At 39.7% G+C, this 27,762-nt stretch overlaps 1 protein-coding gene across 3 annotated transcripts in view; it reads left to right on the forward strand.

Moving 5' to 3' along the window:
* GLS (glutaminase) overlaps positions 1-27,762 on the forward strand; it is a 107,629-nt gene that overhangs the window by 13,819 nt on the left and 66,048 nt on the right. For all 3 annotated transcript variants that reach the window (XM_045032007.1, XM_045032008.1, XM_045032009.1), the window contains exons 2-7: positions 2,382-2,478; positions 4,578-4,699; positions 10,331-10,460; positions 12,418-12,497; positions 13,871-14,034; positions 27,137-27,195. In XM_045032007.1, coding sequence (XP_044887942.1) covers positions 2,382-2,478; positions 4,578-4,699; positions 10,331-10,460; positions 12,418-12,497; positions 13,871-14,034; positions 27,137-27,195 — 652 coding nt within the window. The remainder of the gene's footprint in view (positions 1-2,381; positions 2,479-4,577; positions 4,700-10,330; positions 10,461-12,417; positions 12,498-13,870; positions 14,035-27,136; positions 27,196-27,762) is intronic.

Genomic DNA, 27,762 nt, shown 5'->3' on the forward strand with positions numbered 1-27,762 from the left:
AGGACATTGAATAAAATTTAAGAGCCACAGACTTAAAACTGATAAAGCATTGTGCTTTTAAAAAATAAAAATAAAAAAAGTTTCCTCTCTAACTAACTTTTCAAAACATGTGATTGATGGTAAGAAATGATTAGGATTGAAAAACTGCGTAGATGTGTATATGAATAGTGAAAGCATCCATACCTATATTAGGACATCATTTCCTAGGAGGTAGAATATTTAAAAAAAAAAAAGTGTATATAAACTTGTGCTTACAGGCATGAGCCAAGCACTAGCTGATGGGGTAGGGAACAAACTTCCATAGAGACGGGTTACTTCATAATTATCGACTCCTAAGAGAATTTGGTGCTTAAAAATTATGTGCACAATATTTTAAAATTCTGCAAATGTTATTTGTCCATAAATAAATATGGCTACAGCATGGCAGTGGGAAGCACAGGCCACTGGCTGTATTGAGGTGGGAGATCACCCTGAAGCTCTGACCTCCCCTGTGAGGCTGCATCTGACCCTGACACAGTGCAAGGGCTGGGCCTGCCCCAGAAACACCCCTGGGCTCTGTGCCAGGTGCACCAGGTGTGGGTGAGCAGGCTCAGCCCAGCAGGATCCAAGTGTGGAGGGCCTTAGTGTGGGAGATCCAGTTGTGGAGTGAGAAGTGTGGGGCCATCTGCATGTGGGCAGCTCAGAGGGAGATCTGGATGCACAGAGGCTCATTGGGGGGGTTCCGGGTGCAGGGGCAATGGGACTCTGCAGGTGAAGGTGGTTGGGGCTTGGGGTGGGTAGGAGGAGGCTGGGTGTGAGGAGATGGGGCTCACTGTGGGAGTCTGGGGGCTATGGGCAGTGGGGGGTCCAGGTGCAGCTGGTTGGGGATCAGTGGGATGGAGGTCTGGCTGTGGGGGCCTTGGAGGGGTCCAAGTGTAGGGGATAGGGCTTGTCAGGGTGAGGGTTCAATGGGCCTCCTTAACGGGGGAGCCCCAGCTTCTGCCGAGGGGATACCGCATGCCGGGCTCTTGCTTCCCCCTGTGATTCCCCTCTCCCCTCTTCTTCTCTATCCCCCTCCCCTCACTCCCAGATTCTCCTTCTCCTGCCTTGTTTCACTCCCCTTCCTCTCCACTGCCTCTTTTCCCTCACCCCCTCCTTCCCTCATTTTTCCCCACCCTTACCCAGCTCCACTGCGGGGACTAAGTGTTGCACAGAATAGAAATCAGGAAGGCTCCCAGCACACAGAAGGGGAGCACGAGTGGCGCTAGAACTCAGGAGACAGCATTCAGCTGCAGAGTCAGCCGAGCTGAGACTGCCTCCATCAGCTGGGCAGCTCTGCGCTTGCAGAATGGTAGGGCAGTGGCATGTAACCCTGTGTGGCGCCCCCCTCCCAAGGCCTCACCTCTGTTTGGAGGGGGGCAATCCCCCAGTAAACTGCACCCGTGGTTCTCCCCCCCCCCCCCCGGTGTATGGCTTCCCTGCGGCGGGGGTGGTGGTTTCTGAGGGCACGCAGTCTCGCAGAATCCTCCAAAGAGTAATTATCCTACCATGGGTTTTTCGTATCTTCCTCTGAAACTTATGGCACTGGCCACTGTTGGAGAGAGTGGGTTAGATAGATCACTGGTCCTATCCAGTATGCTAATTTCTGAGGTTGTAAGAACTTTCTAGCAGTTATTTTGTTGTTTTCATCTCTCATGCAGTTTAAATATTTTAAAATTAAGATTCATCTTGTGTTCAGGGAAAGTGTGACGTGAAGAGAAGAATGTAGGTTATGAAAATGTAATGCACATATTTCTTCTTGTGAAAACCAGTATCTTATTTACAGTTAGCTAGGTCTTTATGATCTCTAGACAAAGTCTGCCTTTCTGCATGTGTAACTCCCCCTGAAGTCAGTGAGAAGCCTGCTTGCGATTTCAAGTGTGGAATTAAGCCTTGTGAACAAAACAAAATTTGTGCCTCTTCCTCCTTTGTTCCCCTGATATATTGGGCTTTAACTTGATCTTCTTGTCAAGTGATGCAACATTTTTGTCCATATGCATTCTCATTCTACAGAACCTCATGAACAGTAAGATGTGATGTAGCAGTTTCACAAGGTGATATTAGAATAAATATTTGTATCTCTTCTTTCATTTCTGAGTTTATCGCCATATACAAAACTGATTGTAATCCCACTAAAGCAAACTGTTGAACATCTTAACTACAGTTAAAAAATATATATATATGCTGCTTTTTTAACTATCAATTTTTTTGGTGAAAGCTGAACTAAATTTTGAAATAACTGTCCTGCAAATGTTCCCAAGTTCTCTAGTAGCAGAATTGGTCTACATTGCTTTTTTTAGGGTGGATAAATTGTAAATAATGCATCTGCACTAACTCTTCTGTGACTTTCTTTTTATTTCTAGTAAGATGAAGCAAGGTCTCTTGCCTAGCTTGGAAGATTTGCTGTTCTATACTATTGCAGAAGGGCAAGAAAAAATTCCAGTTCATAAGTTCATTACTGTAAGTTTCAGAGTGGATAAAAATCTAACATACACAACCCCCAGATTTTTGAAATTTGAATTCCTTTTTCTTTTTAAAAATAAACTTAAGTACATTTGTAATTATGACAGCTTGTGTTAAGGCCAAAATGTATGTAGTAAGATCATATAAATAACAGCAACAAATCAAGCAGTACAAGTATACTGACTTTTTAAAGAAAGTCAAACCACTGAATTGGTGGAAGTCACTGGCTAAGCACCTGAAGCCAGAGAATGTTGAAGTCCTTTTGATAGCAGGTAGCCTTTTCTTCAGGTGCAGAGGATATTTTCTTCATTTCTGTTCATTTCCATTTTATCTAACTGTTCAACTAGTTCATTCAAAGGTGAGAAACAGATTAGGAATCGAAAAATAGGAAAACTTGTTTTCCTCTTCCAGTCTATGAATAAAAATGAGATGTGAAAAGATGAACTCTACTAGTTTGAAAGTGTTAAAGGACGTGACCAGAAACAGTTCAATTCGTTAACTGGTGTTAATATTTGATTTGTTCAGTAAATCAGTTTTCAGTGTAACAACATGTTTTGATAAACTTTTTTCTAATGTATCTAGCACATTTAAGGTAGTTCTTTAACTACCAAAAACAATTTTAAAGTGCTGTCTTTATGCATTTTTAAGTGAATTCCAAATTCCATTTGACTGCAGCTTGATACAGATCATGAGTTTGACACATTTACTTATTAGATTATTTTTAATCACCATTTTCTAACATAATTAAGAATCTGAATGAATATACATTAAGCTATATAATTACTTAAATGTGTGTAGGTTTCAGAGGGGTAGCCATGTTAGTCTGTATCAGCAAAACATTTGTTAGCCTATAAGATGCCACAGGACTCTTTGTTGCTTTTTACAAAAACTAGTTTTCCCTCTGCTGATACTCACCTCTTCTTGTCAACTGTTGGGAATGGGCCACATCCACCTTGATTGATGGATAATCATAGAATATCAGGGTTGGAAGGGACCTCAGGAGGTCATCTAGTCCAACCCTCTTCTCAAAGCAGGACCGATCCCCAGACAGATTTTTGCTCCAGATCCCTAAATGGCCTCCTCAAGGATTGAACTCACAACCCTAGGTTTAGCAGGCAATGCTCAAACCACTGACCTCATTAGCACTGACCCCCCACCCCCACTTGGTAAGGCAACTCCCATCTTTTCATGTGCTGTATATTTATACCTGCCTACTATATTTTCACTCCATGCATCTGATGAAGTGGGTTATAGCCCACGAAAGCTTATGCCCAAATAAATGTTAGTCTCTAAGGTGCAACAAAGATGCCTTGGTTTTGTTTTTTTTATAAATGTGTATAGAGATGCTGTATCCTGCTGGTTAGTAAAAAGAAGTGCCAAATTATGCCAACCAATGAGCATCAACCTTTCTTTAGGAAAATTACTTAAATTATAAATGCATCAAGATTAAAATTGATTAAATCAAAATTTTCTTTCTGATTTAAATCATGATTGAGATGAGTGATTTAAATCACTCTATCTTTGTGCGTTTTCGACTTCCCAAGTTCTGTATAAAAGCTAGTTGGTATAATACATTTTATGCTTTAGCAAGCAGCAGTCAGGAATATTAAATTAACGTCTCTGTTACGTGGTGGGCTACAACTTTGTGTGACGTTCCTTGCTTTTCCAGACTTATCACAGTGATATACTGAAGGCACTACAAACAGGGTGAGGCTTTTCCTAGTCATTAGACTGCACGCAGCTTGAAAGGATTCACTTGGAGGGTTCTTTGTGTCATTTAAGAATAAATACTATTTTCTTGGGAATAATCTTTTTGTATAATCACATAAATTCTCCAGCAGTGTGGTATCTTCTCTCCAAATTATGGCCCATTTAATCAATTCACTGGTGTTGTTAAATCTGTGGGGGTCTTTTGATGCCAGTAGTAAGGGCGGCGTGGCAAGAGATTGGGGTTTTGAGCCCATGTATAATTTGATGAAATTTTGGTAGGCTGATTTATGTTTCTGTTGGAAGAGGAGAACAGTACTAGAGAATTTAATATTTCAGTAAAGGCATTTATCATATTTGTAGTAATTCTGACTTCTTTATTGTAATAGGCACTCAAATCTACAGGATTGCGTACGTCTGATCCACGGTTGAAAGAGTGCATGGATATGTTAAGACTGACTCTTCAAACGACTTCAGATGGCGTCATGCTGGACAAAGATTTGTTTAAAAAGTAAAATATTTCTGATAATATTGTGATGTGGCTGCTATATTATACAGTACTAAGATCATACACATTATTTAAGTCACATTCTGTCATGGAATATATATACTCTGTATAAATCTAATATGTAGTTAAAACGAAAAATGAGTGAGACCCATATTTAATTCAACTTACATTAAACTAGTATTTGAGAATGTTTCACTATCTCATGAAATACAGCAGGCTAGGTTCATGTTGATACTCTAGGAATAAAATCCTGCATCCCTCTTACCTAATTGTTCACAAAATGAAAAAAAGCTGTTCTTAAAATCAGCTGCTTTCTGTGCACTAATTAGTGATGCAGAAACTAAACTTATTTTTTGAGAAAAAGAACACTAGAGACAGTCTTACATTATAGTACTGTTAAATGTGCAGTAAGATAAGAATTAAGTGTGAATCTACATTTATAAATGAAATGTACAGGAACAGGCACACAATGCACTGAAAACTAACCTCTGATGTTCAGTCATTGGATAGGCTTTTTAAATACCTTTTTATGATACAGGGACTGCTAAATGGTTTGGTTCAATTAAGTGTACATGCATTTTTACTAGTCTTAGTTATGGAAAAGCTTTATACAATACTACACAGTGTAAGAGTTGTAAAATATCTGCAGCAAGTTAGCTAAACAATATCCATGCCATTTACAAAGTTCAGTTCATGCCAAGTGCTCTCCTTTCCCCAGTTTTCAGTTTATTTTGGATGTTTAAAAAGGGATGTAAACTTGTTTCTATTTAGTTTTTCAGTCTTTGGAATTCTTAAATCTTGAAATGAGATTCTAGGCTTGTGGTAAGAGTAGGGTGTAACTTTTCATTTTTATTCTGTGGCATGGTGATTCTGCAAGCAAAACTAGATCTGATATAGAAGTTTTTAAAATATACTCTTTAAATTCAAGTATTCTGTCAGTGTTACATCCTGCTTCTCTTTGTGTGGGTGGGATACACCTTGCATTTGTGAAATGTCATTGGGATCTATTACAGAGCAGGCTGGGGAACAGTAATGTTGTTAGCAGCAATAATTCATCCTCCTTCCTTCCCCCCTAGCTTTGCTCGTTAAAATAAGTGAAATGTTTACTTAGAAGGGTTTTTTTGGAGGATGGGAAGAATTGGGGAAATAAGTGATTTGATCAAGTTGTCAGAATAACAAAGCATTTCACTTCTAGATCACTTTATTGAATGTGGCATGAATCATTAGACAATTAAAACCTACTATGTGAACTGATAAGAAAAATCAGTAGCTTTGTCCAGTTACTAATGAGTGGATGTTCAAGACCAGGTGTCCATTAGAAACGTTTGCAGATATAGTAATATATATTAGGTAAGGGTGTGAGATTTGTTTACAACATTTCTCTACTGGCAGAAACCCTAGTATAGGGCAGTTATACTTGATTAAAAAGTTCTTTTGCTAATGTAGCTTGCTTATTTCTGGGAACTGGTATAAGTTATTGACAAAAGAACTCATGCCAGGATAATCTGTTTCTATACTAGAAGGGTTTGTCTGTATAGCCATAGTGGCAAACCTTTTCTAGCAAAAACAAGACCTCCATGTCAAAACCAGATGATATCTGTTGGGGCACTTTTTGGTAACTCATTCAAAGGTTGAAGATTGAGCATGGAGACTGAATAATCTCTTGGGTTTGCTCCTCTATGTTAAGATAATGCACGTTGGCAACATAACCTGGTGAAAGCTGGCTTGATTGATGTTCTGTGTATAAGACTGACTATACTGAAAATTGGGGAAAAAACACTAGATTTTCAAGTACTGAAATAATTTTATGGAAAACAGTAGGAGTTGATTAATTTTTATAACTAAAATCAATTTCTATAACAGGTTGTCTATACCCCTTGTATTTGCCCCACAACACTGTTTTAGGGAGTGATGAGCTATTTTGTGTAAAAATGTCAAAAAAAATAAATACAATATTAAGCTTACACACTTAACTCTCATGAAATAGGAAATGCAAAAGTTAGGGTCCAGCTGACATGCTGACTTCCCCACTGCACAAATGTAACAAATGGTACTGTTGAAACAATATCTATATTTTTGATTTCATGTAACCTGTAACTCTCCAGTTTAGAAGTCACATTCTGTCTGAAAATTTTCCTTGGTGTTAACTTTTAACATCATGGATTACTAGTGAAAAGGGATGGGGGAAATTTAAACGTAGCCCAGGAATGACTCCAGTAAATATACAAAGTTTACCTATTTTTGAGTCCCCAGTTTGGTGGTGGTTGGGGAGAGAGGAGGTTAATGGAATATAGGAAATGGTTACAAAAATAGGAAATGTTGCTTTTCCCGTATGTCTCATGACTCAACAAAACTAGGTATTTTGTAAAACAAAATTGCTTCTAGGGTGAAAGGAACATGGAAAATTTCATCTAAAACAATTCTGGAAAGCTGTGAGAGACTCAACATGAGATTAAAGAAAGTGTTTTTTTCCCTTATATTAGCAGCTGCTGAGCAACAACTATAATAATGCAAATCTGAATTTTAGACACTAATGCTCTTTCAGAGTAGGTGACTTGTATATTTAGCCTTCATATGAAAGAAGTTTTGTCTTTGTCACAAGGCACTTTGTCCCACCTTTATTGACCCGGAGTGACAATCTTGTCAGCCAGATCTCCTCTGATCTGCTGATAGAAAGCAGCAATTTGAGTATATTCCATTGTAAATGTAAATCTAACAATCTGCAATATGGCCTCCAGTGGTCTTTTTTTTTTTTTTTTTTTTAGGAAATTGGTCGTCTTGTTATGTAAATCAAGATAGCAAATTCCAGAGACTTTTTCCATTCTAGGCTTAGTCATGCATATCCTTAAATCCTCAAGTTACAAATGTTTTTATTCATTTGGATGGTTTGAAAGCTTTTGTGACAGCAGGTGCATTAGAGTGTTTGGAGTGTTCATATTAACATAAAAGTATCTCATTTACCAAAAATTATTAAATTTGCATTTGTTTTCCTGAGGTGATGTAGATTTGTTGCCCATGCTTTCAAATATCTCCATTCTCTCTTTTAAAAGCTTTACTAGAATAAGTTCTACTAGTTACATGTACTGGCATAGGTCCTGAGCCTGCCATAGACAGATACACCAATTTCAATAAGATTTGGGGGTGTGTTCAGGTTTGTATCGATAGCAGGACTGGGACCATATTTTGAATACTTTCCCAGTGGAAAGAGTGACAAACAGGCTATGCAAACTCAAAAAGGTAGAGAAGAAAAACACCTTGGAAGAATTGTGAAGATAAGGGATATAGTAGGGAGAATGAAAAATAGTCTTGACTAATGCACCCTAGTATTCTGCCTTCCCAAAACTCTAATCCTGGATTGTACTATGGGCGGTGAAACTCCATTTGCAGCCATATGATGGAAGTTGAGGGAATTCAAGTTATCCTGTTTCTGACAGTTTGGATAAAAATTGATTTTTTTTTAAATAAAAATCAGATTTTGATTTAAATCAGATTTTTTAATTTGTTTACATTTTTAAAAATAAACTTGTTTGAAATAAAATCTGAATTTAATACAAAATATGTTAAAGCCTAAACTACTTATAATCGCTTAAAATATTTTAAATAAAAAATAAGTGTGTTGAATCCGTGAGCCTCTTTTATAAACTTGGAATTAAAGGCTGCTTTTCTATATAAAGAGACATGGTTTCCCCCGATTCTTACTTTTGAGGTCAAGCTTTGTCTTTATTATCAGGGGTGATTGTTATTGTAAATTCTGTGTATAGCCCTCTCACCTTCCTGAGTTATGTGCACATACATGCCAGAATGTCAGAATTTTATGCAACAGAATAAAAATAGTTATTTTATATCATCTCAAAAAATAGAAAATGGATAATAGATTCTTCTGTGTGCCCAGTTGTCTTAACTGCTGTTATTTAATTGCTTCAAAAAGAGCAAGGACCCCCTTCAAATAGGTAACAACCTCCTAGGGTTCCTGGTCATAGAGATGAAATAGTTCTCTGAAAACTGCATGAGTATCTACCAAAAAGGGATAGATAGTCATTACAAACTATGTCAGAAGTATGCGCAAATTGACAGGGTAACAAACTAGGTCCCCTGTGCAAATTTGGCAGGTTGCAACCAATAAAAAACACTATTTTAGGTATCTTTCAGAGAGACTGGTTCTATTCCTTCCTAGCCTTTCTCCTTCACTGTTGGAGAGAGGTACCCTCTAGTATTTGGAGCAATCTTGTCAGTTGAATTGAAGATGAATTTCACAAAGTGTGAAGGGTCAACATGATTTAAATTTGAACTTGAGCTTCACAGAAAGAGAAGTTGCCACAGATTTAAGGAGAGAATAGATTTATTCAGTAACCTGCATACAACCTTTATTTTGAGCTGTTAGTGATGCTGTAATACAGAATATTTGGAAATAAACTTTTTTTGTTCTTCATTGTTCGTAATTAAATGACATGTTTCCAGAAGTATCGCCAGTTAAAATGTTAGAATTTTGAACCATAATTTAGTCTTAATTTTTCAGAAGAAATCTCACTAGATGATATAAATTGTAGGAAGAATGCAATCTTTTTGAACAAAATTCTTGCAGTTCTTAACCTGATTTTGAGTGTTAAATTTTTATTGTGTGCTACAGTTTTAGAGGCTTAAGCAGACTGATAGAAAGTACCGATTCTCTATCAGTGTTGCAGTAGTTTGCAACCGTTTTTGTTTTGGACCCACTCCTCTCATTGGAATAGAGCTGTTCCTGCCCCATTCCTCCATATGTCCCCTCATGATACGTCTGACATATTTACTATGTTTCACTTACATATCTGTTGTCTTTTATTCTTTTTTCTTGTCTGTCTTGGATACTCTTGTGTTTTTTTTCCTTCCTGCAACATTTCTCAGTTATCTTTCTCTACTCAGTCATCTTCCCTTTCTTACAGCTTTCCCCATTTTTGCTTTCTTGCCCGCTTTAATCTTCTTGCACCTAGTTTCCACAACTTCCCTTGCCCCACGCCTTCCTGGCCCTCAGATTTACCAGAGGGGGTGGTGCTGGGGGAGGAGTGGGGAAGGATCTGTTGGCCCTTGTGGGAACAAGGGAGTAGAGAGGTGTACTCTGGGTGGGTTGGTGGAGCATCCAGCTGCTCGCTGTCCCCCAATTTCAGCATTTATGGAGCACTGATACGGTTTGGGCTAGAGTGTGGCCATTTCCTCACCAAACTCGTAGAGAGGCTCCATTAGAAGGGCTGAGGGAAGGAGCCAGCCCTGTGGAGCTCGGTGACTCCTAGTACACAGCAGGCTGAATAAAACTCGTGGTCACATACAATTAGAAATGCAGTGCACCCCTGCAGTTGAAACCATAAATAAGAACCTAAAATAATTAAATAATAAAATGGACTAGTATTTAACTGCTGTAAATAATCAATTTAAAATTTTCCCTAATATCTCTGTGGAATGGAAGCTTCTTTCTAATAAAGAATATCTTATGCCTGTAAGAATAATTAGGGGCCCAGTCATCCAGCCTTTACTCACGCACATAATGCTGTTTACTTCAGTGGATTACTCATAAGCAAGGGCTGGATTGGCCCTTTAATAGTCCTCTGAGAGAAATAAAAGGCAGCTGGAATATTTACTTAACATTTTTCTTACGTTCTGCAGGTGTGTACAAAGCAATATTGTATTGCTTACTCAGGCCTTCAGGCGAAAGTTCGTCATTCCAGATTTTATGTCGTTTACTTCACACATTGATGAGCTGTTTGAAAGTGCTAAAAAACAATCTGGAGGACAGGTAATTTCCTTGTGGGGGTGTGTGTGTGTGTGTGTGTGTGTGTGTGTGTGTTTTTAATTTTGTTTATTCCCCTTCAAACCTGCCCAGCCTAAAAGAGAACCACGGTTTGTTAAAAGTCAAGCCAGTGGTTTATATTTGATATATTTTAAGATGACTGTTTTAGGGGTGGGAGGAGATTAGAATCCATTACAGAGGTTTTTTGAGTTCTTGCAACCTAGTAATTTTTTTATAGTTTTGGTTTAAATTAACCTAAACTGCATTAAATGTAGTATAGTCTCATGCTTTGACTGCCTTCAACATCTGAAAGCATTGCCAAGCTTCTAATGACTTTTGGAAATGAACCAAATTCTGGGTTTTCTTCTAATTGGAGAGGTTTCCTAATACTTAATAAAGCCATGGAAATACTGTCTTGGTACTGATGGGTTCTGAGCTAACTCATATCTGTGACCATATAAACATAATTAAATAGTATATGTTTAAAAAGACTTTGATTTAGTGAGGTAGCAGTAGGGGTTTGTATGTCTTGCGATCTGAGTTCAAATTCTATCTTGGACTAACAAGAGAAAAAATAATGTTGTTGCTTCCTCATGCTTATTTTTATAAATAACAGAACTGCTGTATGATTTGGCATGATTCGAGTTATCTGCAAGAGAGCTTTAAGCCTTGGATAATAAATCACTTAAGGACAGCATCTGAGACACACTGGCATATCTCTGTGGGGGAAATTGTATATTTATCAATACCGTACTTCTGTTAGCCTACTGCAATTAATCCATTGCTTTCACCAATTTTGTTTACAAGATTTTTTAAAAACTCTTTTGTTGCAAATTTAATTATGCTTATAATTTGAAGATCCTGAATGCATGTAAGTTTGGATGTAAATTCCTCCTAGACTAGTGGTTCTTAACCTTGACTGCAGCCTCTACCACTTTGGTTCTCAAAATATCTTCTCGCACCCCTTAAACCTAGATATATTTTTGTTTATACATTTTAACACTTACTGTAATATACAATGTTTATAAATACATAGGTTTGATGAAACAAAATAGTTGTACTTAAGTGCATGTACATAATTTGTGTTTTCGAGGATTTACCTTCTAAAAAAATCTGGCATGTCTCACACCCCCAGAAAGGGCATCTCGCACCCCCAGGGGGTGCATACACCCCAGGTTAAGAACCACTAGACCAAGCTGAAGGTTGTTATAGGTCACTGGAAAATACTTTTCTGTAAACTTGCAGTAAGGTTTTGGATTTTATCTGTGACTATTGGCACATTAATGTAGTCACCCAGCATATCTCACATACAGTATGCTCCTGTTTATCCAAAACCCTATTATTCAAACTTCTCTATTATCTGAATCCCTTCCTTGTCCCCTCCCCAAAACATCAGCATGCTTTCAACCATCTGGTGGAACCCCCTTCACCCTTTCACAGCTGCTGGTAATGCATATCCCTGCCCCTTCGACTCCTCCCCACACCTCCACTGTGGAGTTGCTCTTCAGCTGGTTGCTGTCATAGCAGTGGCCCTGGATGATGCAGCACCGAGGTGCCCAGCTGCCATGCTGCTTCCTGGGTGGCCCACAGGAGCTAGTAATGGGTCGTGCACGCACCGAGCAGCTGCAGTAGAAGCCTGGGTGCAAGAGAGTCCGCTGCCTTGTAATTACTGCACACATGTGTAGTGATAATAGTAACATCTATTCCCTGTACCGTTATTTCTGACTGTAAGGGAGAGCACTGGAGGGGATTGGTGCAAGAGACTTTCTTCTTGCTTATCCAAACTTCTGATTACCCGAATAAAATCTCTGTCCCCCAAGCTATTCGGAGAAATGGAATATGCTGTATTCCACAGCATAATATCCGCAGATGCTTATACCTGTTACAGTATATTGCTTAATAATGAAAATTAACATTTTAACAATCTAATGAACTGTATGATTTCATTTCATATTTTGGGTAGGTTGCTGACTATATTCCACAACTGGCCAAGTTCAGCCCTGATTTGTGGGGAGTGTCACTTTGCACAGTGGATGGACAGAGGTATATTTTTATCATGTTTAAGATTTTCACTATTGGTATAACTTAAACTACAGCAACAGGAGCAGAACTTTCTAATTGTGAAGTTATATGGCTCAGTTAAGTTTTATTGGTATTACCCATACAGTAGAAACCACTTCATTTTATTTGGAGCAATAGCCACCAGATCTTGTCTTTTGATATTTGGCAGTACAGCATCCATGACAGTAGCATTTAGTAGTGATCTTGTGAATGAACTTCAGTATTAACCCAATGACTTTACAGCTGCAATAGATGACTTCTGTTGTTAGTAGCTACACAGTGAAGATTGGCTGTAAAGAGGACTTATTTGGGAGGCAATCTTTGATAGGAGCTATCTTTTGAGAAACCCCCTTTACTTCTGAAATTAGAATATATGTATTCTGACAAAAGGACTGGCCTCCCCCTGAGTTAGCATGCCAGTTTTAATGTGTAATATGTTGTTACTTAAGTTAGTAACCTACTGAAAATTGCTTCATTGGTACATGAATTATTTCATTTGTTCTTTGCAGATCAGTTTTAAAATGTTGACTCAAGATCTGTTCCTCTTTGTCATGCTCCTAAAGTTAGGATTTTGCCTTGTTAGGAATATTACAAAATATCTTAATGAAAGGCCATCAAATATATTGTTAATGCCATCAAAGGGGTTGTGTGAGCGCCATTAAAGGCCTCTTAAAATAATCTCCTTTTTGAAAACATAACAAAAAACTGTACTCTTAAAACTCAGCTGACAGACAAGCACTTGGCAAGTTTGAAGACCCATATTTTAAGCAGATTCAGACTACTTTTGCTAATCCATCCTTGCTTTTACAAACATTCTGAATTAGTTGTTAAAACATACTAAGCAATCCATTTAATCAAATTTTGTCTTTCATAATCTCATTACAGAGCAGATGTTTGCACTGGGACCCTATGAAATGTAAATCCTAATGCTTGAACGCAGGTCTGGAAGCTCAAATCCAAGTTGGATTGCTTTAATTATCTAGACACACACAGGTGTATCTGTTCTGGGTGCAGGTTGTATCTTAGTGACTTGAGCATAGGAGTGGGATTCAGGAACTCCTGAGTTTTAGCTCTGACAGATGCCTCTCTCTAGACTTCAGCGGCTCATTTACTTCTGTTTTCTTATTTATATAGTGATTACCAATGTTTGACTTCACTGTTGCCTTTACACACGTTGGAAAAAACAAAACACGTTGAATTGATCAGAGACTTCTGTTCTTTTAAAATCTAATTTAACAATATTGGTAGTACAAAAAGCAATAAATAATAGTCTGAAGAGCTAGTGCAGCAATTAATCTTGGCACAGTGATCAAAAAAGGGAAAATATTAAATAATTTTATCTGTTTCTCTGCTAGGCATTCTGTTGGAGATACCAAAGTCCCCTTTTGTCTTCAGTCCTGTGTAAAGCCTTTGAAATATGCTGTTGCTGTTAATGACCTTGGCACAGAGTATGTGCACAGATATGTTGGTAAAGAGCCTAGTGGATTAAGATTCAACAAACTGTTCCTGAATGAAGATGGTAAGAATTATATAATTAATAATGAGAATTGTCTACTTCTTGTTAGAGATCAGAATATCATAAAGGAAGATACCGTGTTGTTGTTTTTTTTTATTCAGTACATCAGATTTGTATCCTCTCACCAAGCTGATTATTAGGTTCAGTGCCCCCAAAGTATTTTGCCCATGGAATTGTTTCACCCTTTGATTATAACAGTTACCAGTTTTGTCTCACTTCCAGAATTGGCATAATATACTTCATTGGGTTTTTTAATTACCTGTCTACAATTTTATAAATATTAGTTATGGCGATTTATTGTAAAGTACCTTTCATAATGTATGTTTTTTAAAAAAAATTATGAAATTCAACTCTTTTTATTTAATTAAGTGGAGCTGGGTAGCTAGTCTTGCCTTCTGCAAAATGGTTTCTTGATCATAGGATGAGATGTTAAATTGATTGAAAGAAATGTGATTATGAGTCATCCTCTCCATTCTCACAGAGAATCTGGTGCTAGTGCCAGATACAAATGCTGGTTGGCGTCCAGATAATAGAAGTGGAAGATGGGACTGTCCCCCACAGATTATGTAACACTGAAAAAGTGTTCTGCTTCTGATTCAAAACAAATGTTTGAAATAGATTTTTTTTTTGTTTCACTAGAATGTTTTATCTAAAATAATTCTATATAATATTTTATCTAGACTGCTTTTACTGTATATAGTAATACATGAGCATAAAAGTGCTGCTTTTTAAAAACAGAGTACTAAAATGTTGGACGGATGACTCATTTAACCTTGGGGGAAACTCTGGATTTTTGTCTCTGAAACAAATATTTCTAGTGGATCTTGCTCAGTAAGAGGTCAGACAACATTTCTGTTGCCATGGTACTGCAATTAATATTTAATAGAATTTGATCATGAAAGATGTAACCCTTTAAGAACGTTGTCTTTGTGTTGAGGAATATATTTAATTCTTACATGAACATGAATTTTCTATTACTGAGATGTAGCAATTAGCATTTTGTTCCATCGTGCATAGTGTTTGGTTTTTTGTTTTGTTTGATAATGTCCACAAATGTTGAGGTGCTGTACAAACATAGAAGAGGAGGAGCTGTTTCTGCCTTGAAAAACTCCCAATCTAAAAAGTAGGGATGTTACAGAAAATCAGCCAGCTTTATATTATATCCTCAATTTAGCGTAGTTCCTATTGATATAATGAGGAAAGGCATAGAAGTTATGGTTTTCTTGTTTTAATACAGGTTTAGAACAAAAAAATCCAGTTAAATAAGAAAATTAATAACTAGTAAATTCTTTTTTTATATTGATATAAATAGTTTAAACAAAGGAGCAAAAGAATTATAGAATTATAGAATCTGTTGTTGTTGTTTTTAAATACTCTCCTACATGAAATTAACTGAAAATGTGTGGCAGTATATTACAATGTTATTTTTCTGCTGGCTGACATAAAGCTAAGGACAGAGGCAAAATAACAGTAAATTAGACGTTTTCCTGTCATAATTGAAATGTAAATCCATAGAACAGATCCTGAAAATCAGGAGCTAGGCAGACAGTGTAGTTGCATAGAGAGAAGGAATATTTTTTTGTATATAAAGTTAGGTTAATTTATAGCGAATTTGTGTCATCTGGGTGCAGCAGAGCACCTGGCACACATTTGGTCTTTCATGAACATGTACTCCTCTTAAATGAGCAGGTTTGTAAATGGGAGTTATACATTGTATCCTTTAGGATTGTTTGGGTTTTTTTTGTATTTCTCCACCTATAATGCTAGTATTGAGACTCCAGCTAGAAAGAGGGACAGGGACAATTGTAAGGAAAATTGAAAAAACCCCAAAAAAACAAAATAAAAAACCTTCTAAAAATGAATTGAACTAACTTTTCTAAGGATAAAAATGTTGTTAAATGTTAAGGTATCTTAGAAACTTCAAGGGCTACAGGCTTGGCTATGTTCCCTTTGGAAGACACGGACTATCCCTTATCCAGAAATAGAAAACTCTCATTTTTAGCTCTGTGGCATTGTGAAATATCTCACAAGCCTTCTCCTAAACCATAGGAACTAATCCAGAACTGATTGTCCATCCTGCACCTTGAAGCAGATCAGGAATTTCAAATGTTAGAATGTGTCTCTGGACTATGTATTAGTGGGCTGACTGCAGGTGAGATGTTTTTAAGGAATTATTGAATGGCCCACCCCAAAATCAAAGGAGGCCAAACGCATGGACCTCTTTGGCAGGAAAATTTATTCTACAGGGGGCCTCTCTCTTCTAATCGCGAACCAGCTTGCGATTCTCAGCAGATACAGTTATAATTTGTGGTCTGCGATCCTTAAGTTCCAAGAACTCCCATCTGAGTCCCGCATGGAACTGGGGGCCATTGCCAAGGAGGGCAAGCTGGTAGCCCAAACGTCCCTCCAGGGCTCCCTTGACTCTGCGGACGCAGCAGCTCGCACTTTGGCCTCCGGCATCGCCATGTGTCAGAATGCATGGCTCCAGTCATCCGGCCTCCCACCTGAAGTGCAACACACTATTCAGGATCTTCCGTTTGATGGCCAGAGCCTGTTTGCTGAGCAAACTGATTCTTGCCTGCATACCCTGAAAGACACAAAGGAACACCATAAAATCCTTGGGCATGCATACTCTGGCAACTCAAAGAAAGCCATTTAAGCCTCAGCCCCCGCAACAGCACCCCTTCCCTCCCAGACCTAGGCAGGACTGCTCCTGTAGAAGAAGCAGGTACCCACACCCTTCTTTGAGACAGCCAGGGCCAATCCAAGCCCCCCTCCCCCCCGGGCCCTAAGCACCATTTTGAAGGTGCGCTTGAGGATGGACTACCAGTGCAAAACCCGGCCAGCTATCCCTTCCTGAACCGTCTATCCCGTTTCTACCATGCCTGGTCCCTTATTACATTGGGCTGTTGGGTCCTTCGCACAATAGAGGCGGGATATCCTATCCACTTCCCGTCTACCCCCTCACCCCCATCCCCTTCCTTTCCCGTCCCTCTTTGGGAATCCCTCGCAAGAGCAACTTCTCATCCATGAGGTACAGACACTCCTCACCCTAGGAGCAGTGGAGGAAGTGCCTCAAGAACTCAGGGGCAGGGGTTCCTACTCATGCTACTCCCTCATTCCCAAGGCAAAAGGAGGCTTAAGGCCCATTCTGGACCTCAGGGAGCTCAACAAGCACATCGTCAATGTGCAGTTCCTTATGGTCTCCTTCGCCACGATGATCCCCTCCCTGGACCCGGGAGATTGGTATGCCACCCTCGATATGAAAGACGCCTACTTTCACATCTCAATCACCCCGTCCCACAGACGTTTTCTCCAGTTCGTGATGCACAAGATGCACTACCAGTTCACAGCTCTCCCGTTGGGCTTGTGCACAGCCCCTCGTGCCTTCACCAAGTGCATGGTGGTCGTGGCAGCTTTTCTTCGCCGTCATCACGTTCATGTGTTCCCATACCTCGACGACTGGCTTATTCGGGGTCGATCTCACCAGCAAGTCCGGTCTCAGGTGCGGTTGGTCATGGACACGTTCAATCATTTGGGCATCATGCTGAACGCCAGCAAGTCTGTACTCTCACCGACACAGATGATAGTTTATCGGAGTAGTCTTAGACACGTCCCAAGCTCGGGCTTTCCTCCCAGAGGCCTGGCATCTAGCTCTAACAAACATAATCACCAACCTCTGCAGATTCCCCACCACCACAGCGAGGCAGTGTCTCAAGCTGCTGGGTCACATGGTGTCCTGCACCTACATAGTGTAACACACCAGACTACATCCCCAACCCCTACAGACGTGGTTGGCATCTGTATATCGACTGGGCCACGACAACCTAGGTATGGTGCTTATGGTCCCGAGCCCCACGCTCGACTCCCTGCATTGGTGACTGGACCCTCAAACGGTAGGTGCTGGGGTCCCATTTCATCCTCCCCAACCCACCCTAACTCTGGTCACGGACGCATCCGCGTTGGGATGGGGGGCTCACCTCAAAGACCTGACAATGCAGGGTCTGTGGCAGGAGAACGAGCTAACTCTCCATATCAGTATCAGGGAACTCAGGGCGATCCGCCTTGCATGTTAAGCGTTCCTTCCTCACCTACGAGACCGTTGCATAGAAGTTTTGACAGACAACGCCATGGCCATGTTTTATCTGAACAAACAAGGTGGAGCCCGGTTGTTGCCACTCTGCCACGAAGCCCTTCTTCTGTGGGAATTCTGTTTAGCCCACTCCATCACTCTCCAAGCTTCGTACCTGCCGGGTGTTCAGAACATGCCGGCGGACAGCTTGAGCAGATGTTTCCCCACGCATGAATGGTCGATTTGCCCAGTTGTCATCTACTCGATCTTCCGCACCTGGGGTTTCCCCGTATCGACCTGTTCACTTCGCGGACCAACAGGAAGTGCCCAGCCTTCTGCTCCTTTAGGGGTCACAGTCTGGGCTCGATTGTGTATGCTTTCCTGATCCCGTGGTCGGGCCAGCTACTCTATGCTTTTCCGCCATTCCTCCTGATCCACAAAGTACTTCTCAAGGTCCACAGGGACAAGGCGGATGTCATGCTGGTGGCCCCTGCCTGGGCCCACCAGTGCTGGTATCCCACCCTGTTGGAGCTATTGATACGGGAGCCCCAACGTCTTCCTCTCAGTCGCTACCTCATCTCGCAGAACTACGGTCGTCTCCTACACCCGGACCTTCAGTCGCTCCATCTTATGGCCTGGAGGATCCGTGGTTAAACCAGGCTGAGCATGCCTGCTCGGACTCGGTACGGTGCGTACTCCTGGAAAGCAGTAAACCCTCTACCAGACTCACTTATGAAGCTAAATGGAAAAGGTTTTGCACCTGGTGTGCCCAGCGGCAGGTATCCCCACTTCAAGCTCCGATACCCTGCATCCTGGACTACTTAATGCACTTGAAAGACCAACATCTCGCCTTCGGTTCCCTCAAGGTTCACCTTGCGGTCATTTCAGCATTCCACCCAGGAGTGGTGGGACACAGTGTTCGCACACCCGGTCGTGTGGCGCTTCCTGAAAGGTTTGGAAAAGATCCATCCCCTGATGAAACCTCACGTGCTGGCCTGGGACCTGAACTTGTTTCTTTCCTGTCTGATGGGTCCTTCTTTTGAGCCACAGGCTTCCTGTTCACTCCCCTACCTTTCCTGGAAGGTCGCCTTCCTAGTGACCATTACTTCAGCACGCTGGGTTTCCGACCTATGAGCTCTGACATCTGAACCACCTTATACCATCTTCCACAAGGGTAAAGTTCAGCTGAGGCCTCACCCAGCCTTCCTGCCAAAAGTGGTATCTCGTTTCTATGTAAGCCAGGACATTTTCCTGCCGGTTTTGTATCCGAAACCACATGCCAACCTTTGGGAGCAGCGTCTTCATTCACTGGACGTTAGAAGAGCCCTCGCCTTCTATATAGACCGCACACGGTCATTCTGTAAGACGACTCAGCTGTTCGTCACCATTGCAGAACGGATTAAGGGCACTCCGGTCTCTGCCCAGTGGATATCTTTATGGATTACCGCATGTATCCGTACCTCCTACAATCTGGTGAAAGTCCCTCCGCCTGCTGTTACGGCTCACTCCACAAGGGCTCAGGCATCGTCTACGGCCTTTCTGGCAAATGTACCCCTTCAGGACATCTGCAGGGCTGCCACATGGGCCTCAGTGCATACCTTCACGTTGCACTATGTCATAGTCCAGCAATCCCGAGATGACGCAGCCTTTAGCAAGGCTATTTTTCAGTCCATACTACCTTGACTGCGACCCCACCTCCGAGGTAAGGCTTGGGAGTCACCTAACTGGAATTGATATGAGTAAGTACTCGAAGAAAAAACGGTTACTCACCTTTTTGTAACTGTTGTTCTTTGAGATGTGTCTATTCCATTCCCCCCCCCACCTTCCCCTCTGTCGGAGTATCTGGCAAGAAGGAACTTAAGGGGGGTCGAGCTGGCAGTGTCTTACAGAAAAATTCTTGTTGTTAGTCCCTAAGTGCATGACTTTGCACTATTAAATTTCATCCCATTTCTATTACTCCAGTTTACAAGGTTGTCCAGATCATTTTGTATGATATTCCGGTCCTCCTCTGTATTGGCAATACCTCCCAACTTTGTGTCATTGCAGATTTTTGTTAGCACACTCCCACTTTTGTGCCAAGGTCAGTAATAAAAATGTTAAATAAGATTTGTCCCAAGACCGATCCTCCATCATCTGCTTGAATCCTCTTAGAAACTCAACCATAGTTTCCACCTGTATTTCCAAACCTTGGATCTTCTCTTCCATCAGCTCTATCAGGCAGTACTTAATGAAGCTTTTCTCAGGTACCTGCTTCAGGATCATGTACATTCTGCAGCTTCCTCATCTGGTCATCTTCATTGACTGTTACATTGCTTGGATCACAGCCACTGTTGCTTCTGTGTCTGTCATACCCTTCCCACCTAAAGTTCACTACCCCCTTATTACCAGGGGCTTCTCCTCCAACAGTACTCCCTCTTGTTTATAGCTCTGTTTGCTGGCTCTTGTGGATTGCCATATTAGTGTTCTGTAAGCTCTCCTGCTCCTGTAGCACTTCTTAACATGGTTTCAGTTGAGTGCAGACATTTCACTGAGGTAGGAAATCCTGTGGTAATTTTAGATATAACAGATGGCTCATTTTTCCTTTGGTTGAGACATTTTCAAGTGATCTCTTAAGACAGGTTTGCCAGTTAGATATGATCCATAGTTTCATATTCAATAGTGTTATATTTTTCTCTACTAACTTGGGATGGAGCCATGCAATCTTTACTTTATGCATGTGCATAACGTTACTCATGTGTATAGTGTTTGTACGGTTTCATCTGAAATTTTAGAATTAAGATTTCTTTATCATGTTTACTCATCTCATTACTACATAAGAACGAATATAGTGTCATATCCCCTTGGTATAGTTCCAGGTATGTAAGTGTCTGTCGTCTGAGCCAAAGGCAAAGTGATTCAGCTGTTAGGTCTAAAAATTACAGTAGCACAACAGCTCAATATTTATATGGCTTAGTATGCATATACTTGTATTAAGCAGGCAGTATTCCTTATCATAGTGAAAATTGTTCACTGCAGAGTACCATGTTAAGTGCTATGGGAGTAGAAGTTTGTATAAAACAAGTTGGGATGTTGAATGCTAATCTGATGATCATAAGTAACCTGAAGCCTCAGTATGCTCTTTATTTCAATATAACATTCTGTATGGATCTGACAATGGCTATGAAGCACACAGAGGTAGTGAATCACACAGTAGTGAAGGTAGCTGAATTTTCTCCCTTTTTTGTCATTTATATCACAACAACTGTTAATGCGGTGTTTTATGTTAATCCACTCTTTAAAAAATCCTGTCTATAATGATGTGAGAATACTCATATAAGAGAAGACATTGTAAGTAGCACTTGAACAATAAAAAGCCAAAAAAACTCCTTAAATCTAAAGTCTGTGGAATATACATTTTTTCATTTCTTCTCCAAACAATGGCAATTAGATGACTTATTTGGGCTTCCTGTTTGAACAGTTTGCTTCTTCAAAAAGATTTTGGTGTGTTCTGCTAATAATTCTTTGCACTAATAGAGCAACTTTCATTTAGGTATCTTAAATTGCTTTACAAAAGTGTATTATTCCTAATTTACAAATGAGCAAATTGTTGCACAGGGAGGATGTGAGGTTTTTCCAAGATACTATAAATCATTGTATTAGCTGAGATTAGTGTTTGGTTTCTTAATGCTCTGCTGCTACGTACGTGCACATTGGGATGCATATTTATAACAGGGCTTGTCTTCACTACCAGGGAGACTGACACTGCTGCAATTGATGCAGCCGGTGTCGATTTAGCAGGTCTAGTGAAGACCCACTAAATCGACAGCACAGTGCTGTCCAGTTGACCCTGGTACCCCACTTTTCCAAGAAGAGTAAGGTAAGTTGACCAGAGAACAGGGTGGATAAAAATCAATGATTTTAAAAAAAAAATTAAAAAATCGATTTTTTTATTTAAATCAGATTTTTTGATAAACTGCTTTTTGAGGAAAAAAAACCTATCAAAAATAGTTTTAATTAAGATACACTATAGCTCAGAGATATCTCATCATGGAATAGGGATTATAAATTCTAATTCTATAATATGAGACAATATATTCATGTAATGTTTAAGAAAAGTTTTGTAAATAAATTCCAATAGTTCATAGATTAGGGACCCAATCTCATGGGGTTCTACAGGCTTCTGTATAGATTATTTAGGTTAATCTTTCTATCTACCCAATGGGACTCAGTGCTCAGTCTAGAAGATACCACCAGAGATGCTTAGTTTTGCAGCTGTCAAACTGTGGATTTTTGTCTCCAGAGGTAACATGCTTGTTAACAACAAAAATGTTTTTAAATAAATAATATATAGAGGTGAGAAATAACAGACCTCAACAAATTTGTCCCTCTACAAATTTGTGTACACAGAGTCAATCCCTTACCTCTCTCTGAAAGTGAAAAGTTTTAAAAAGTTCAATGAATAGAAGATTGTTGGGCGTGGAATAGATCTGGACAAGGAGAAGTCCGGAGATAAATGTGAGAAGCAAGGGATATATGCTTGTTCTGTTAAAATATTATATGTTTGCTGTTGAAGAAAAAAATCCAGAATACTTAACGTTGTTGTTTTAGTTAAATAAAACAATTTAAATATCTGTCTGGTGGTGGTCTCTTCCTAATATAGCATGGCAAGAAAAATCCTTCAAATATTAATGATTAACCTGTTGAATTGGAGATAGTTCACCTCCCAATGACTTCAAATTAATATCTGCTTCAATTACCTTTGGTAAATGAAATAACCAAACAATCATTCATTTTCTGATATAGCTGTAAACTAAACAGTGATTTATTTTGAAAACTTTTCAGATTAATGTGTACCTTCTAAAAATGAAACCTACATCTATCTCTGAGTTGTGAAGAATATGTATTAAGGTTATAACAACCAACAAGAATGCAGAAAACCATGATTTTATCAAGTCTTTTATGTAGAAAACCATGATTAAATCAAGTCTTCCTGACTAGTGATTTAAATCATGATTTAAATCAAATCCACCGTGCCAGAGAATGTTCCCTGTCAATGCAGCGCAGTGAAGAAGTTATTCACCTAGCTGGAGTAGCGTAACTTACGTCGACTTCCACCCCGGTATGAAGACAAGCCCTTACTTAACAGGAGTCATGCTTATCTGTCAGTTACACCTGTTTGTACTTGATTAACCACAGGTTGTGGACTTTATGGAAAGCTTCTTTTGGAGGCTGAAAGTAAAGGCCTGGCTTGATCCTTGAGAGTATAGCACTAAATACTTACGTGGGTTCTCTTGCTTCCCGAGTGAAAGGACTGTCTGTGTGAACAGCCCTTGTGTAGGGGCTCCCTGCACTCTTCTTCCTATCTCTTACATTGCGCACCTGTCCAAAGGCTTAGCATGCCTTATATGTTCTGGGAAGCATGACATGTATTTGACCTGAGCCATGATCTTTTCAAATATATGTATAGTGTGCAAGAGTTGACCTTTTCTTTCTGTACGTGGAGTTTGCAAGCCAAATAACTAGGGAGTCAACACAAAAAGGGCATAAGGTCAACAGAGAAAAAGCAACCGGGAAAACTGTCAGAGAAGAGATGGTGTAATTTGAGTGTACTAGGGGAAAGGTCTAAGTTGCATATGGAATAATGGTATGGGTGTAGGCTTGAGCAGTTATTCCAACAATGCAACAGTAATGAATCATTAGAATAATAACTTCACTGTTGTACAATATGGTTCTCACGGAGGCTCCATTGTAAATACACATTTCTCCGATAAACAAATGACTCTTCTCCTGTGGACTATTTATTTTCCCTTTGGGATGGAGATATTTGATCTGCATGACCATGTTAGAGAAAAGAGAATCCATGATGGGCTGAGGGAAAGAAACATGCTTCTTTTATGATCAGATAACCTATATCAGTATTAATATTTCTGTCACATTTAAATTTGACAGTTATACACTGAGTAGTGTATTGGAGGACATAATTGTTGGGGAACAAATCTCAATGCTGGGCTCAAAGAGGGCAAACCAGCTAATATGGAAAGGATATCAGGGTTTCTGTTTTGGAGTACTGTGTCTTTGGTGGATCTGAGGACATCGGGTGCAAATGTACCCATAGGTACTTGAGGTTGCATTAATAATGTAGGAGGAGACTGTGGGGACTTTAGTAGGCCAGGTAAGTTTTCTTTCATTCTCAGTTAAACTTCAAATAAAAGTGTAGCCAATGACTTTTAATGTTTGCCTGCATGGCATATATTTATGTATATGGTTTAGTGGCATTTGATAATCATTTTTGTCTATCTGGTCCCTAAACTGAATAGTACGTGGAGGAATAATAATAATTTTGAGAGACAAGGTGGGTGAGGTAATATGCTTTTATTAGACCAATTTCTGTTGGTGAGAGAGACGAGCTTTTGAGCCACACAGAGCTCTTCAGGTCTGGGAAATGTACTCTGAGCATCATAGCTAAATGCAAGGTGGAACAGATTGTTTAGCATAAGTAGTTAGCACACATTCTGTGGGACCATTCAAGGCCTGTTAACAGCTCTGCAGTAATAGGATAAAAAGAGGGGGTGAGTAGGTTACAAATTGTTGCAGAAAGGCATAAATCCGTTGTCTCTGTTCAGTCCATGATTTTTAGTGTCTAGCAAAGTTATGAATTTCAACTCCCAGGCTCATCTTTTCAAAGTGTTGTGTAAGTTTCCTTTGAGGATGAGGACTGAGAGGTCAGATATAGAGTGAACCCTTTGTGAAAAGTGTTCACCCATAGGCGATAGGGTGTTTTTTGTCTTTTTATACTTTTCCTGTGAGAGCGCATTTGGGATGCTAGTGATTGTGTGGTTTCACCCACGTTGTTGTTGTGGCATATAGTGCACTGGATGCAGGTGTACAACATGTTGAGTTACGTGTATAGGATCCATGTATCTCGAAAGGTGTGTTGGGCAGGGTGGGGGGTAGTGTTGATCATTGTGGTAGTGGAGATATGTCTGCAGGTTTTGCATCTGTTTTTCTGGTAGGGTCTGGTGCCACTTTGAGTTGGTGTGTCCTGGTCTGTGGGGAGCTTGCTTCTGATGATGAAGTTGCAGGGTTTTTTTAAAGGCCACAAGAGGGAGTTCGGGAAAGATTTCTTTCAGGAATGGGTCCCCATCAACTATTGTGTTATAGTTGTTTGATACCCTATATGGGGTCCAGTGTGGGGTGGTACATGACAACTAGGGGTGTGTGGTCGGAGGGTGGGTTATTTTTATATTGAAGCAAGTTCTCTTGGGGTATTTGAGTGGCCCATACCATGATGTGATCTGCTTCTCTGGAGTGCCCTTGTCTGGTGAAGGTGATTTTAAGTATGTTAAGAATATATATTCCAGACTTTCTCCTCTTAGTTTATTTTATGGTATCTGAGTGCCTGGCTGTAGATAATAGATTCTTGGTGTGTTTGGGGTGGTTCATAGATCTGTGAATGTAGGTGTGGTAATCCGTGGTTTCTTGTATATGGTTGTCCATTGGGTTCATTGTTGAAGTTGATTGTGCTGGCTCTTGCCAGGAGAAGTTGGTCCAGTAAAATATATTACCTCACCCACCTTGTGTCTCTAATATCCTGGGACTGCCACTGCTACAGCTACACTGCATAATAATAATTTAGGCAGTCATATGAAAAGATTGACATTAGACCAAAATCTGTCAAAATGTTGGCATGTCACTCATTGGCAAACAAGTTTAATTATAACACAAACCTGTATTCTTTGTCATTGGAAAATGTGCCATACCCTTGCTGATGGCATTTTTTCTAGTACAGTCGAACCCATTTATCTCGACCTCGGTTAACTTGCCAACCCTATTAAGTCGAGGTTTTACAAGTGGAACCGCCAAACTCCCTCTTTGTCTTATGGGTTTCTCATCCCTTATGTCGCATACCCGGTCCCTGCCTGTCCCCGCCCGCATACCCGGTCCCTGCCCGGCCCCGCCGCCCGGCCCCGCATACCCGGTCCCTGGCCGTCCCCACCGGGCAATATAAAACCAGCCAACTGCATGAAATTTTAGTTTGACTTTGCTAGTACTTTTTATGTAGCCTGTTGTACAATACCTCCAGGGGTAAATGTACTCCAGGATGAAAACGACTGCCTTACAATTACTTTTTGAGAACCATTTTTAATCCATTTTTAGTATGGGCTCCACTGGTTCTGTTTAATGCTAACTTTTATCAGAATGGCTTAGTATTTGTCTAATACAAGTCAGAAGCCTACGTATGTTATGTCAACTTAGTCTGTATGACACTCAGATTTAAACATTTTAAAAATAGGCTTTAGTTCTGTCCAGGGTATTAACATACTCCTTTTTTAAACTAGTATCAGTAGTACATAATTGCTCTCATGAAATGTACTAGTAAATTTATGAGCCTTCCCTGCATGGTTAGTGAGTTTATAAATAGTAGGGAGCTAACAGCATCTGCTTGTTAAGGATTTTAGTTCTCTTACAGCTAACTAAGAGATTCCCTAGTAAAATCTACCATGCATGTACACCACCTGGGTTTGACATTTGCTTGGAAGACTTTGGGTTCATTCATTAATTGATGTGTTGTTCATCCACCTGTTCTTTCCTAATATAATAGTTAAAGTACAGATAATGGATTCATTATTCAGTTAAGATTATAAATATAATTCAGGACCAGTTAGGAATAACCTTTTCACATAACTGTTTCAGAGCACTGTATGTAGTAGAATAGTAACAAATGAAAATTACATATTCAGAAGGCAGAGGCTGCAGTGTAGTAGATGTGATGTGTTCCACTTCGTGGAGTAAAGTATGCTGTAAGTTCTAGAGTGATACACTTGTAGTGCATTTTTTTGCATTTACATATTGCTCAAATATATAATGTTGGATTACAGTATTGTAATTTATGATTACAGTCAAATAAAACAGCCATAGCTTCAAGAAACGTTTTATAAGTTTTACTCAAATGTGTCGGCTGACTTTGATTTATTTTTTTTTTATTTTATTTAAAACAAGTGTGAACTTCAGCCCTAAGGATGTACATGTAATTGAAAATTTTTTATTTCACAGACAGGCCTCACAATCCTATGGTGAATGCTGGAGCAATTGTGATCACTTCCTTAATCAAGGTAAAACGTTCACACTTAGTTTTGTTTTGAGTATTGCATTTGAATGTGGAAAATTAGCAGTCAGTAGTGCTGTACATTTGTGTGTGTGTGTATGGATAAGAAGGCTAATTGGAATTTTGTAACTAGCGCACAGAAGCATGCAAACAAGCTGTATAACTTGCAAAGTAAGCACTTCAAAACAAGGGCACTACTAAAACTTTCATTAATGAGATTTCTGAAAGAGAGATACCATGATCTGACCCAGAGTCATTTGGCTGAAAGATTGTTTGCCTCTTCTTCTGTTTATAATTTTATTTTTACTACTTTACCCATCCAGTTAGCCTCTTGTATGCTGGGCGAAGCAGACAAATGGATAAGATTGACTACTTATCTCACTGAGAGATTTAGTGCAATTTTGTTATGAGAAATGTTATTTAGTCATCGTCAGAGGCTGAGTACATCCTCAGAAATGCACTAAATCTTTTCTCGCCTAATGAGAAAGTCACAAGAGTGCTTCTGGACTTAGATTCTCCTGTCTTGCATAAAAGTACAATAGGATTTTTTTTTCCGTCTGAGGAAAATTAGAGT

This window comes from Mauremys mutica, chromosome 10 (assembly GCF_020497125.1).
Source record: "Mauremys mutica isolate MM-2020 ecotype Southern chromosome 10, ASM2049712v1, whole genome shotgun sequence".
NCBI classification, from domain to species: Eukaryota; Metazoa; Chordata; order Testudines; family Geoemydidae; genus Mauremys; species Mauremys mutica.